At 39.9% G+C, this 15,526-nt stretch overlaps 1 protein-coding gene across 1 annotated transcript in view; it reads right to left on the bottom strand.

Moving 5' to 3' along the window:
• Nucleotides 1-229: 229 nt before the first annotated feature.
• LOC103589276 overlaps nt 230-15,526 on the bottom strand; it is a 110,202-nt gene continuing 94,905 nt past the window's right edge. The window contains exons 2-4 of the mRNA XM_008571214.1: nt 12,027-12,136; nt 2,287-2,355; nt 230-613 (exon numbers count right to left, since the gene is read on the bottom strand). Of these exons, the coding sequence (XP_008569436.1) occupies nt 230-613; nt 2,287-2,355; nt 12,027-12,136 (563 nt within the window). The remainder of the gene's footprint in view (nt 614-2,286; nt 2,356-12,026; nt 12,137-15,526) is intronic.

Below are 15,526 nucleotides of genomic sequence, written 5' to 3'. Positions count from 1 at the left end.
CCTGCGAGAGCTGGAGTGGGGTCGGGCCCGTGTGCCTGCCTCCCGCGCCCTCTCCCGAGTCCCGGAGTCCTAGTGAAAGGAAGGGGGAGGGCGCGGGCGGGGGAGGGGGGAGGATCGCGGCGGCAGTGCGGCCGAGCCCAGCGGGGACCGTCACCCCGCGATCTGCCTCGGAGGGGGCGCACGGCGCGCTCGCACTGCTCGCCCGGCGGGCCCGGAGCCGCTTCCCTGCCTAGCGCCGGGGGAGGCGCAGCCGGTAGCGCAAGCAGAGAGCGACCTCTCCCTCCACCGCCCTACCCCCTTGGGTGAATTTCGGTGAATTTCGGTCAGTCGGAGGGAGCGGGGTCTTGCCGGGTTGGGGGCGTCGGGGGTGAACAGTTCGTGAAGGCCGATCGAGGACCCTTCGCCGCTCCCCACGCCCCTCCCGCTCCCCAGCGCCCTCGAGGCCCAGTGGCTCCTGCGCGTCGGAGTCAGCCACGGAGACTGAGCGGCTGCCGCGGGGACCGCCGCGGGCTCGGCGCCTGTTCCCGGGCTCAACACTGCCACCGTCTGACACAACAGGAGCAGTGTTGGGGGGACTGCGCGCCGAGACGCGAGATATGATAGGCTCTCGGAACTGGGTGCGTTCTTTTTTTTAACCTGGTAATTACATTTTACTTTCAGGGATTTATCTTTCTGTTAAGCGACTTGTATGCAATCAGATGCTCATGCGCGTTATCCACGAGCATTGTACACTTGATGAGGGGAAGGACAGAGAGATGGCAAGTGTACAGTGACATGCAGTTCTCCATTCAGGGAGGTGGGAATGAAGAAGGCGGCATGTCTTCATTTCTTACAAAATATGGTGGTATTGTTTATGTCTTTGGGCATTTGTATTTGGGCTGCAAAAGGGGGCCTTTATAGCGCCACTGAGGAACGGAACTCCTCGGGGAAGTGACAACATTATAGACACATAAGGACAGATAAGGATTCAGGAAGATCTGCAAGTGGTTCGCATAAAGACTTCAGAAGAGAGTTCAGTCAGGACTCGGATTCTGAGAGGACTACTGACTATGACGTTCAGTACGAGAGTTTCGGAACATGTGGACTGAGAAATGGTTTGGAGGTGAGTGGGGGGGCTTCCCCCCACCGACCACACCAGCCACTGTTTGCCGGAGTTGGCTGCTGGTTTGAGTTCTGTCACTGAACTTTTTCACTAGTGTCACTCTTCACAGGAGTGCTGCAGTGAAATGAGGTGAAGAAGACTGGGTGGCTAGATCCCCCCAACTTCCGTCCTGGTCTGGTCCCTGGACGGGGTTCACCTCCATCTGACCCAAGTGCTCTCCCTGGCTTCTTCTTTCAGAGGAATGTTCTGTTTTACCACAAACTTTTCCTCTGGTACTCATCAGTGCAAGACCTCCTTTGGAGCGATGTTTCAATAGTTCTCTCCTATGCTTTAGAACAGAACATTGTTTTTAGTGAGAAATAATACTTAATTAGAAAAAAAAAATCATCAGGACACGTGAGCTGATGTTAGAAGTAGAGGTCAAGGCACAAAATATAATGTCAAAACAGTCATTCTGTGTAATCAAACGACCTTTGCCCATTTGCTTTCTGCACTCAGATTTCTGAAATCCTAGACACAAAGGAATAAGATAGCATGTGAGCCCTTTCCTACAATTTCCAAACAGAAAAATGAGTCCCAGAAATCAGAAGGATTTGTTCACAACCATATGGCTGGCTCGTATTATCAGAGCTAGAAACAAAGCTTGTTGCTCAAGTCCTTTCCCTTCTAAAACTTAGGTATATTTACAGGGTCTTCCTTCCTCTATCGTGTTTCTTTGAAGAACAGCTCCGATAAGCATATTCCTTACTAAAAAATCACTATGATAGATAGTAGATAAATCCGCAGAATTATAGGACGGTAAAAGTTCACCTAAAATATCACCTAGTTGAATTCTCTCATCTTAAAGCTGAGGAATTAGGAAAAGAGATTCAATGGATTGCCCTAAGTCACTAAGTTAAGGAAAAGCCATAGACTGAGTTCATGTGCCTTTACTATCATCCAATATTCCTTCCTTACATGTAGCCCATCTTTCAATCCTGAAAGGTGAGAGGAGGGAAAGGAAAGGCATATAATGTATATTTATAATATATTATTTTACATGTATTTTCAGTGTAGAATAATATAATATATTGTAAATATAATATAATTTTAAACACATAATAACACAGGATTTCTAAAAAACTAACCCCATCCCCCTGAACTATATGTCTGTTGGTAGAATGGGACTTGTATTCAAATCCTACCCGAATGTCATAGAGGTTCTTAGCTTCTTTCCCTATTAGGCCACTTTTTGATTGTCTGAGAACCAAACCCTGAAACACAGAGTCTGAAGCTGGTAAAGAAGCTGGCCATGATATTTTAAGGTACCAAGGACCCAGGGCCATTGGGAAAACGAATGGGCAATCTGAGCATTCAATGGGAATGCACACCACATGTATTGCTCAGTTCTACACAATCTCCAAAGTCAATATCATGCACTCATTCAGCAAATAATTATGTAGCCTGTACTATGTGCCAGATACTATAGTAGCAACTAGAGATACACACATGACCAACACACAGTACCCCTCCTCATAGAATTCATAATCTAGTGGGAAAGACCAGCATGCAAAACTCTAACTACAACTAATGTATGAAAATATTAGAAAGGAAATGCTTATAAAGTGCATGGAGCACAGATGCAGAAGTGATGGGAGGAGGATGAGGTCAGAAATCACACCCTCTTTAGAAATGCTGCACATTTATTGTTTGTGTGTATTTAACATACACATTTTCTTTTCCCCTTTGTGCATATGTATCTTTTTTTCTATAACCTGTTTTTCCAACCAAATATAAAAATGATGAAGACTGGGCTATGCCCTCCATGAAGGTCAATAAATGTGGGTGAGAATAAATGTTCCTCTGACATCACCAGATAGCTGACTTGCTTCCAGCTGGGCTATTGATCTGTGGTCTGGGCATGTATGTTCCTAGCCTGTAAAAAGGCCATAACGATAACCCCTTTTCCCCAGGCCCTATACCAGAAATACTAAAGGATCTGTAGGATAATGCCCTATAGGAGTTGAGGACTTGAACCATATATACAAGCTCAAGGTATGGTTCAGAGTACAAGAGCAGGTCATCTCATTTTCACATCTCTGAAGCTAAAGGTATAGGAAATGAGGCAAATCCATACATTCTTCTTTTATGGGAAGTAGAGATCAAATGCTCAGAGCCAGTTACCTCCCCTTCCTGAGTTCAAATACAGTATTGATTCTCACCTTTTTTGAAAATGAGGTAGTATTATCTAATGTAGTGTTTCTCAACACATTATAAATCAGAATTACCTGTGGGAATTACTGATACTTGGGATCCACTTGATTTATTGGTCTTAGGTAGACCCAGCATTGGTACTTTTAATCAATGTCCCAAGTGCTTCTGGTATGCAACCAGCATTGAGAATCACTTATCCAATTGAAATTGCCCCTACAGTGTGATCAGGATATTTATAAAGCGCCTACTCTCTGGACATAGGTAGCACTAATAGAAGGTGTGCCTAACTAAAGGAGGTGAAAGTCGCAATGTACTGTGGAGTGATTGGGCCATATGTGAAGTTTAGGTGCAATTCTGGAAATTTAGAAACTGAGAGCATGTTTCACAATGCAATGAAAAGACCACAGACCAGATCATTAAGCAGACTTAGTTTTAAGCTCATTTGGACAGTCCCCTCATCTCTGCCCCTCAGATTCCACTTCTGAAAAAAAGAGTATTCTAAAGTCCTCTGAGGACCAAGCCAGCTATAAAATTCCCTCCATTTTGATTCTAGCACACAGAAGAGTTCCAGCAGGACAGTGAGAGCATACTGTGGACAGTCAGAGTGGACTGAGAAAACTGTCCTTAAATGTAAGAAAAACATCAGGGAAAATAGGGATTAGTTTGCTTAACTCTGCCATGGACAGGAGGGCATAACAAGCCCACCTGAGCTTATAGGGAGGCAGATCTCAACTGAATATAGTAAAAAACACTGCGATTGGACCTAACGTAAGAACAAATCATCTTAAATAGTAATGAGCTCCCAGTTTGGAATAGAATTTCAGAAAAGATTGTGTGCCTTTGTTTTTCTGCTTCCTTCCAAATCACCGGCTATGAACTCTTTGAGGTCAAGGGCTTTGCATTGTACTTCCATACCTCCACCAGATACAATTGCATTTGGAGCCCAGTGTATGGCCAATAAAGTTTGGTGAAATGTCAAAAATATTTAGCAACCGATATGGCATGGAACCAATCCATCAGAATGGACACTGACACCTGGCCCTGCTCATCCAGGTGAGGTCATTTAAGTTGCTGGATCCTGTGGAGGTTCAGGAGGGAAAGGATGACAGAGTAAGGGGGTGAATTTGGAGTAGTAGTTATCTAAAAATTCAAATATTTTAACTCCATCATGCCTGCCCATGCATATTAGATGAACATTAGTTCTGTATAATGAATAAATACATGAATGAATCAATCAATCAATCAAGGCTGTCATGGAAAGACAGAAAATTACAGACTTAGATTCTAGTCCTACTCTGCCATTAACTGGCTTGGTGAAGCTGAGCCCACAGTTTCGGTCCATCCTACCTCAGTTTCCTCATCTATAAACTGACAACCATAATCTTCCCTTACGATATTAATCATTATGAGGCTCACAGAAAATATCAGATGTAAGGTTACATTACAACGTTAAATAATTCTGTTCAAATACTGATTTTGATTATTAAAATATGATGTGGACATTTAAATGACTTCCTTCTGATGCAGCCTAATTCTGAGGTCCACATCATACCTTTCTCTCTCTAGGAAGTGAGAAGGTAACTTTAACTCCTGCTTCTTCCCTGCCCAGCCCCACTTCGGAAAAGACTCCTTACTCCAGGTCCTTCCCCTGATGCTACTGCTAAGCAACAAGGAGCTAAGCAGGAACAAAATGTAATAGTCCCAGGAAGGGAATCCCACATCTGACAACAATCAGATTTGAGTTTTGGAAGCTTTACCTTACTGGATGTGAGAAATTCTGTAGAGGAAGCTTTCTTGGCACAAAGTTCCTTGTGAGGATCCTCCAAGAGAGTGGCTTTCACAACTTGAAAGGCAGTAAGGTAGAAGAGGGGCATTCTTCTGGGTTTTCATTTTCCAGCTCCTTGACAGATTTGTTGTCACCATAACTTCAGAGTGCCCCAAATCTACAGAAAGATTTGAAATGTTCCCAGTTGCTACCCGAGCCTTAGGAGTGCAGGTATAAGAAGTTTATGTTTATATCACTCTGTATGGCACAGGAGCCAAAAGGAGATCTCAGAGAAATAACATGGGGAGATGGAAGCTTTTGATTCTCCCTAAAAATCCCACCTACATGGGCCATAACAAACAAAGGGGTGCACAGAAAGGTGTTTCAAGCTTATTTAGATTTGGGGGGATTTATTGAAAGGATATAGTGGAACCTCGTGGAAGGCAGACACAGGAAGTATAGTCAGGCCTCATAGGATTTGGGAAGGTGCCAGAAACTTTCTCTCTCTCCCTCTTCAGGGTCACATTGATTCTTGCCTGTGTTTCTATCTATTCTATCCTTTCAGAGAAAAATGTTCTCTGCAAGATCTTGGTTTTGCTCCTTCATAAGTTTGATTTACACTTGACTTTTGTTTCCTTAATCCTCCATGACAACCCTCAACTGTTCTGTCAGTCTTTTCTGTGATTCACCTTCCTCAGGAGAAGATATTTGATTGTCACCCAGTGCATTAAAGGTGCACTCCTGGTACCCACAACTGAGGCCAAGTGGCTGGTCCACACATGAGAGAATGGGAAATGTGACCTTTGTAAGGCATGGGCTGGACTGGCACTCCAGGTGTGTCTAGGATGAGGAGCAAAAACTCTCAACGAATTTAAGTATTTGCATCACCGAGGTCATCATGTAACATGAGAAGACCTTGGATTTGAAGTTACACAGGTTGGGTTTTATTCACTCTGAGGAAAACTAGTCAAGCTATCTCTCTGAGTTTCAGTTTCTTCATCTGAAACAAGCCTCCTGACAGTAGCACCAACTCTTTAGGGTTTAAGCAAGAATAAAGAGCAGTTAGATGAGGTGATATATGAAAACACCTATGTGGCCAAGATTATGCTAGGTGCTATGAGAGTACAACAGACAGATAACGTATTGTTTGTCAGTAAATTTTCATTGAGAATGTACTGTATTTGGCCTGAACTTGATACTAAGGACATAAAAACTATTAAAATATGTTCTTCACCTTGAGAACTTTCATTCAAGTAAAAGAGACTCATGTAGTGCTAGAATCAGAATTGTCATTCTATTCCCTTCCTTTCTTTGTGATTGAATTTGAAGAACAGAGAAGTTACAGTTTTTTAATCTCTTTCCCAAGGCCAGCTCTAGCTTTTGAGAGCAGGGGAGTTCTTTGTACACAGCTCTTTCCTGTCCTCATTCAGCTTTTAATCCATTTTGGCTGACAAGACTACACATGAACCAGTAAGGAAAAAATACAAGAGTAGCATGAAATTGTGCCTGCTCCTGATGAATATGAACATGCTGAAGGGATTCCCTTATAAGAAAGAGATAAGGTGAGATGATCTTTAAGGTGCTATCTATCCATACGATGCTGTTGAACTAAAAGTAGATAAAAGAGAAAGATACAAGTAAGTTACATGTAAGACAAAAGCTTTTATTGACGACTTGAACTGCAATGAAAAGAAACACTGGACATACATAGAGAGAAAGTTGAACAGTCCAGTCTGGATAACTTAGTTTTACCATCGAGTATTTTATAAGTATGTGGAATTGTCAGACTATTATTGCTAACTAAAGTTGGCTCTTGGCTTGACCAGTGTGACATAAACATTAGAAAGACCTGTGTAAGTAGAGGACAACTTTTAGAATGGTAGAAGGATGGCCATGGGAAAACATTAATTTGAACTCTACTTCCTGGACAATGGGTTTATTCCAGATTCTGAGATCAGAATCCACAAGCACTGTTTGTTCCTTGGTAATTAAGCTATTTGTGTCAGTGAACCTATCAAACATAGTGCTACAAATCCTGATGCTATATAGATCTTCAGAAAGGTCATTCGGTTCAAGCCTAGTTCCAAATGATTCAGCACAAAGTCCATGGAACTGAACCAGCTGGAGAAACAGACAAATTGCTCAAAGTTACACAGCTAGTAGTTAGCAAACTGATATTTGAAGCCCAATAATCTTGCTCTAGAACTTACCCTCTTATCCATTGCTCCATGAAGCCATTCTATTGCAGGACTGCACAGCCAGGAAGCAACAGAGACACCTGGATGCTCCTTATGTCACCTCTTTAGAATGTATTGAACAAGCTTGTTGATTTCAGCCTTCTAAACAAAGCAAATCACAGTAACATTGAAATTTCAAAGTATAGAGCTGATAGGTTCACTAGAGATAATTTGGACCAAGCAATTTATTTTAGAAGTAAGAGAAAACTGAAAACCAGAAAGGTAAACATGCAGGTAACAAACACGATAAGCACGCAGGTAACAAAGCTGGGTTTAGAAACCAGCACATTAGATCACAGTTGCAGAGCCCTTCTCATTATACCCAGATGCCAGGGCTTGGATATAACCCCAGTAGACCAATTCAGACTAGGAAAAAGAGAACCAAGAATGAAGAGGTTCAGTAAATGGACCCCTCAATGAGCCTTCAAAGCAGGGATATCTGGGCATGTTCTCTTTCAGAAAATAATTTGGCATACACTTTTGGGATTTTCCATTTGCAATCTGAATTGTGCCACAAGGGAAAGAAAATAGGGTTGAATGTTTCACATTTAGACCAATACTCTCTCAGCAATTACTCACTTTTTTGTCTTATAATAACGGATAGTAAGAAAATCTTTTAGTGGAAAAAGTAAAAGAAAAATATTTTAAGAAATTAAGAATAAGCTATAGTATGAAATTATATATGAGATGTTTTTGAAAATAGTGCATTTTTTGTAAAGTGAAATCAGTTATTATAATGTCATCTATTCATAGTAAAATGTATAGAATCCATTCATCCAACCAATTATCCATCCATCCATTAATATTGTAAGTCACTGGGCACAATGAGAAGCACTGTGAGATGCACAAAGAAGGATAAAATGCCATCCTAACCTGGGAGATATGTAAAATCCAGACAGGAGCTTACAACCTTTAGTTTCAGGTCTATAGAGAAGTTGGCTGAAGATGACTCTGACTTCATTCAGAAATAATGACCAAGTACCGTAACTTGCAACTTTACTTCTCCATACCCTCAGTTAATTTCACCAAAGTCATCTACTTCTGTACATATCCCGTAGTAATATAAATGAGCAAGTTCCTTTATAGATAATACTATTGTCACCCATGATATTGTCTATAATCAATCTGTTTCATCCATTATTTAAAATTAGAGAAAACAAGTGTGCAAAAAAAAAAAAAAAAAAAAAAACCTATCAGGCCCTGCCTGAGACTTTTCAAGTCAATTAAATTATATGTACATGCATGTATTTTCATCCTAATCCAATATTTTAACAGTCAATTCTTTTTCTCTAAACAATGAGATAATGTATATAAAACACTGAGCACAGTGTCTGTCACATAGGATGGCAAGTAGGCAAATTGGAGTGGTTTCCACATCACCTAGATTATCTTTCTCTCTTGTATGAACTATCATTACTTCAAGTCACTCAAAATTCTGTTTGTGGTGATCCATCACCCTTTGAAGATTATTGCTATCTGTATCTAATATTTTAACCACTGGAGTAGCCTGTACATGGTTGCAGAGTTGCGGTATAATGCAGTTATCTCTAAGCAATGTGCCCAAGTTTGAGGGAACAATGGAGAAATGAAACAAGCAAGTTAATAAAATTTAATTTTGTTTTACCTTAGTGCATAAAAATGTTGGCTTCTTTATATATGCTATTATTTAAATAAGGACACCTCATTCTGAAAGTGGTGACTAAGCCTTTTGTCTAGAGTAAAACCCAAGGCTGATAAAAGGCAATTATATTTCTTATCACAAGATTCATATGTTTATTAGTTGTGCCAGGGCAATTGTGAAGAGAGTCAGACTTTAGTGCTATATCTGTTGAAAGAAGTATGACAGACTTTTGGGGGAAGCCCCCTGAAAGTGGTAGATCAGCCAGATAGACAGGGCAAGCTTCCAGCAGTGATTTCAATGTTTAGTCACAACTGAGATAAAGGGTCAAAGATAAAATTGTGTGTGTGCCAGTGAGTAGGCAGAGCATGGAAGTAGTGAAGCCAGAGCAGCAAAACTCTGCCCCTAGCATCTGGGATATCTGTTCTTGGCCCTAAGAAGATTGTAAGAGTAAGGGAAGGACCCAGATCTGGCAAAAGGGACACAAGGCAAGCCAGGTCATCAGAAATGGCAGTCATAAAAGAGATCAAAGCAAAAGTGGAGTATTATGAATCTACTGTAGAGTGGTGAAGTTCAAGAAGGCATCTCTGGCTCTGAAGCTCAAGTGGAGATACACGGGTGGTCAGAAAAGAGCCCATGTAGGACAGTGAGTCATGTAAAATGATCAGTATAGGAACAGGGTATCTTGACAGGAAAGCAAATATTCAGCACCAGGGCATGTTAGGCTGTCCCAACGTTATTTCTACAATGACCAATTTCTAAGCATTACCCTGTTGACTCAAAAAGGGAATGAAGACACTATTTAAGTTCTTCCTGAAATCAGATTGCTTTTATGCCTGGTGTGGGATTGATACTTTATGTGGAGATTATTATGTCTATTGTGAAGGGGTAAAGAAGACACCAGCAGAAGAATTGAGGAGGCATGTGGGAGATGGTGCTAAAATAGTCCTTGTACATTGTAAAGACAGTCTCACTTATATCAGTAAACAGCTTCTACTCAAAGTCTACCTTTTAGTTACTTGGTTAAATCTATTACCTTGGAATAAAGAATTATTATATCACTTGTGTAAAGGTAAGTGCTCTGTTTTGCCCAGGGTATTTTAAGTGAATCAGGAAGAAAAACCAGAATTTTGCTTCTGTGATGTCAAAATATTTATTGGATACCAATTACTGCTAGAGATTTTCTCTGCCATAGATTTCTCTTTGCCACAACCCTTCTCTAACAATTGATCCTTCCCCCACCACCAACAATCTTCTGTATAAACTATTTTTTGTATATATCACCAATCTCCTTTTATATAGTGTGCAGCACAGATGCTTATCTGCCTCTCTCTCACCACCCTTATGAAGGGTTTTAAGAAACATAAAGTCCTACCTCATCACACACAATGACAGCCAGGAGACTTTGCCTTTGGAAGGAAAAAGAAGCCTGGAGAAGGGGAGCAGGCCAGCTCAAGAAAGAGAATTCCTAGCCTGGGGAGGCAACAGCTGACTTAATCACCTTCTCAGAGGTAAGTGCCAGATAATTTTCAACCTACAACCAGATCTCTCCCCACCTATATCTCCTCTGCTCTGTTATTGATATTCCTTAGCTAACTGCATCCTTCTGCATTCCTCTATTGGCTAAGCAGAACTTGGAGTTAGGATTTAGGATGACTGCTGGCTAGCCAGTTAGCTCAGTTGATTAGAATGTGGTGCGATAACACCAAGGTCCAGGGTTTGATTCCTGTACTGGCCAGCCACCAAAATTAAATTAAATTAAATTAAATTAAAAATAAAGATTTTCTATGATTTACAGTAGCCTTTTTGTTACATGAAAGGATAGATTTCCACTTCTGAATGTAATGACATGGCTTGCATTATACCTACTTACCTGCACAGAACAAAGAACATCTATTTGAAGGTATTTAAGAGAAACTGAGGAAGCTAGAACTGAAGAATCAGGATCCCCAAAAGAAAGAAAGTACATAGAGGAAAATCCAAAATTCTGTACTGTTTCTTCCCTCAAGGAATTTGTTGATTCAGAAGACCTAAGTAGAAATTAGAAGCTGAAAAGTAGAAAAGCTGAGTAAAGTCTGACAATATTTGAAGCTTCTCCCAAAATCACGGGAAAAAGAATTAAACTCTTATACTGCTTTTTCTCTTGAGGAATATCATGATTTTTAAGCAGGATGTAGCAAGAGGTTGAGAGGTCAAGGGGAAAACACACTAAAAGGCTAAAAAGCTAAACAGATTTTTTCTGCAGCCAAAATTATGGTAAGAAAAAAAAATTATAGTTTAGTTCCCACCAACAAAGAGGAGTTCTAGCAAATATTCCCAGGCTTTCATTTGGCATTCCTGAAGGCCTTCATTTTAAGAATATGGGCAAACTAAAAAGAAACTAGGACTTAAAATAATAGAAGCCTAGCTCCAAATTAATTCAATATCTGATTAAATTAAGGTGAGCTGCCTGTAAGGATAAAAAGTATATTATGTCTGGAGGAAGGTAACATCAACAAGAACTTCTATAATTTTCATACACATTGTCTAGCATTAAATCAGAAATTATTAGGACTTCAAGGAGATAAAGAAAAAGAAAAAGAAAGACAATAAAACTGAGTAAAGAGTGATCCAGATTTTAGGGTTATCCAGCATAGATTGTAGAATAACTACAATTAACATTTTTAAGGTAAAAAAAAAGTTACAAAATTTTACCAGATACACACTTTTCATAAAAAATTAAATAAATAAAAGTGGAAATTCTAGAACTAAAAACTCATGGACAGAAAGTAAAGTCTCTATAAATTAGTTTAATGGCAGATTAGAAGCAGTTGAAGAGAGGATTTTTAAATTGGAAGTTAGGGCAATAAGAGATATCTAGAGCAAAGTACAGACCAAAGGAAATGATAGAAAAGATATGCATGGCAGCTTCTTTCAAGGAGGTGGCAAAAGTCCCTGCAACCTCCAGTGCTTGTGCACAGACTTCCAGGGACCGACCTCAGGTCACCATCACCTCCTGAGAATTTCCAAAAATAGATCATACACTCTCCACTTCCACCATCTTGCAATGTGAGACCCCTGGGTCACTGTTGCTACCACCAGATGGACTTTGGACTACCCAGTCTCAAAAACTAAGGAAAAACTGGGGAAATCTTCTTCACAGATGGGATAGGAGAAGTTCAAAATAGAGTCTCCTTGAGTGAGGAGAGATACATCAACAAATACCTCTTTGATGTCCTCTCCTAAGGGAAAGAGGAAAACCGCTTTACTACTGTTGTGTGTTTCAGTGTATACCAAAGAAAAGCCAAAATCCTGTAACGGATCTGCCAAGAGAAAACAACAGATTACTTGACCCAGACTGGTAGAATTAACAACAATCTTGAAAGCAGGGGAGGCAGAAGCTCCGCAGAGACCACATGCCCTGTGGTGCTGGCACAAGTCCCAGCAGATAGGCCTCACTGCCACCACCCAACTCCATCTCCAGCCCAGCCGAGTGTGCATGGAGCAGGGAGATGTCCAGCAGGGGAGGCGGAAGCTCCACAGAAACCACATGCCCTGCAGTGCCAGCATGTGACCCAGCAGCCCGGCCGAGTGCATGCTGACCAGAGAGACAGCTCCCTGGAGAGACCCAAGACCCAAGGCAACCATACACAAAAGGCACTAGTGGCCAACTGAGCAGACACGGAAGTAGCCATACCAAATTGGCAGCCCCAGAAGCATCCTAGCCAGACAATAGTGTCAAACCAGTGGACTGTGAATCCCCCAGTCACAATGACTAAACATCAAAGGAAAAATACCAGAAATATGAAAAATCAAGAAAGTATACCAGCAAAGTGCAAGAACTCTCAAGCTCTAGGTTCTATAGAACAAGAAGCCCTTGAAATGTCTGACAAGGAATTTCAAGTGATAATTCTAAGGAAACTGAATGAGATACAAGAAAACTCACCTAGACAACATGATGAAACAAGGAAAAGTATACAGGATCTGAAAGAAGAAATGTACAAGGAAATCAATGCCCTGAAAAAGAATGTAGCAGAGCTTGCCTAGCTGAAGAATTCATTCAACGAAATTAAAAACACAGCAGAGAGTTTAACCAGAAGAATTGCAGAAGTAGAAGACAGAAATTTTGACCTTGAAGATGGGCCATTTTCAATAACACAGGAAGACAAAAAAAAAAAAAAAGAAAGAAAAAAATAATTAAAAGCATTGAAGAAAATCTGAGAGAGATATTGGACAACCTTAAGCACTCAAATATCCGAGTCCTGGGTATTCCAGAAGGGGAGGAAAAAGGAGATTGCATTGAAAACACATTCACCAAAATAGTGGCAGAAAACTTCCCAGTTATTGGAAAAGACACAGATATTCAGATCCAGGAAGCTCAAAGATCCCCAAACATATTCAACCCAAAAAGGTCTTCTCCAAGATATGTTATATTCAAATTGGCAAAAATCAAAGACAAAGAGTGTATCTTAAAATCTGCATTCAAATTGGCAAAAATCAAAGACAAAGAGTGTATCTTAAAATCTGCAAGAGAAAAGTGTCAAATCACCCAAAATGGAGCCCCAATCAGACTAACATCAGACTTTTCATCACAAACCCTAAAAGCCAGAAAGGAATGGGATGATATATTCAAAATACTAAAAGACAGAGATTGTCAGCCAAGAATACTCTACCCTGCAAGGCTATCCTTCTGAAATGAAGAGCACATAGTATATGTCTCAGACAAATAAAAACTGTGGGAGTTCACTACTACATGACCACCCTTACAAGAAATTCTCAAGGGAGTACTGGGGGGGTTGGTACCTGAAAAACAACTACCACTGCCATAAAAAACCAAGAAAAATTAAAACCCACTAGTATAATAAAAATGGCACCCATGAAGAGGAAACAAACAAACAAAAAAAAGGTTATCTACAACCCAAGGAACCAACAAATACAGAAAACAAACAGTAAATCAGAAAGAAAGGAACAAAAGACACCTAAGACATCCAAACAAAAATCAATAAAATGCTAGGAGTAAATCAACACTTTTCAATAACAACTTTTAATGTAAAAGGCTTAAATTCCCCAATCAAAAGACACAGACTGGCTGACTGGATTAAAAAGGAGGACCCAACTATATGCTGCTTTCAAGAGACCCACCTCACCCATAAAGACTCATATAGACTAAGAGTGAAAGGATGGAAAAAGATTTACTACATAAACAGAAATGAAAAACAAGCTGGAGTAGCTATTCTTATATCTGATAAAATAGACTTTAAACTAAAAACCATAAAAAGAGATAATGAAGGCCACTATATAATGATAAAGGATTGATCCATGAAGAAGACACAGCAATCATAAATACATATGCACCCAATGTTGGAGCAGCAAGATTTATAAAACAAACTCCATTAGACCTAAAGAAGGAAATAGACACTAATACCATAATAGCAGGGGTCCTGAACACCCCACTGTCTATATTGGACAGATCATCTAGGCAAAGAATCAGTAGAGAAACACAAGATCTAAACAACATACTAGACCAATTGGACTTGGCAGATATCTACTGAACAATCCATCCAACAACCTCAGAATATTCATTCTTCTCATCAGCACATGGATCATTCTCCAGGATAGATCACATGTTAGGTCACAAATCATGTCTCAACAAATTCAAAAAAATTATCCCATGTATTTTTTCAGACCACAATGGATTAAAATTAGAAATCAATGAAGAATGAAATTCTGGAAGCTGTACAAACGCATGGATATTAAACAGCATTCTGCTTAATAACATATGGGTCCAAGAAGAAATCAAACAGGAAATCAAAAAATTTATTGAAACTAATGAAAATAATGATACATCATAGCAAAACCCGTGGGATACTGCAAAAGCAGTATTAAGGGGGGAATTTACTGCATTAAATGCTTACTTCAGAAGAATGGAAAGATGGCAAGGGAACAACCTAACACTTCACCTTAAAGAACTAGTAAAACAAGAACAATCCAAACCCAAAGTTAGCAGACAGAAAGAAATCATTAAGATCAGAGCAGAACTTAATGAAATTGAAACCCAAAAAACGATACAAAAGATCAATGAATAAAAAGGTTGTTTTTTTTGAAAAGATAAATAAAATTGACAAACCATTAGAATGGCTAACTAAAAAAAGGAGAGAAGACCCAAATAACAAAAATTAGAAATGAAAAAGGTGATATTACAATTGATACCTCTGAAATACAAGGAATCATTTGAGACTACTATAAACAACTATATGCCAACAAATTTGAAAATCTGGAGAAAAATGGATAAATTTCTGGACACACACAAGCTACCAAAACTGAGCCAAGAAGATGTAGAAAATCTGAGCAAACCAATAACAATAAAGGAGATTGAAGCTGTTATCAGAAGGCTCCCAACAAAGAAAAGACCAGGACCCGATGGATTCACAGCACAATTTTACCAAACATTCAAAGAGGAATTGACACCAATTCTTTACAAACCATTCCAAAAGATTGAAACAGAGGCAAATCTCCCAAACTCATTCTATGAAGCAAACATCATCCTGATATCAAAACCAGGTAGAGGTAAAACTAAAAATGAAAACTACAGGCTGATATCCTTGATGAATATAGATGCAAAAATCCTCAAT

The sequence above is a fragment of the Galeopterus variegatus genome, unplaced genomic scaffold, assembly GCF_000696425.1.
Source record: "Galeopterus variegatus unplaced genomic scaffold, G_variegatus-3.0.2 Scaffold667, whole genome shotgun sequence".
Taxonomy (NCBI): domain Eukaryota; kingdom Metazoa; phylum Chordata; class Mammalia; order Dermoptera; family Cynocephalidae; genus Galeopterus; species Galeopterus variegatus.
Note: the sequence above shows the minus strand (reverse complement) of the source record. Positions and strands in the feature narration are given on the sequence as shown.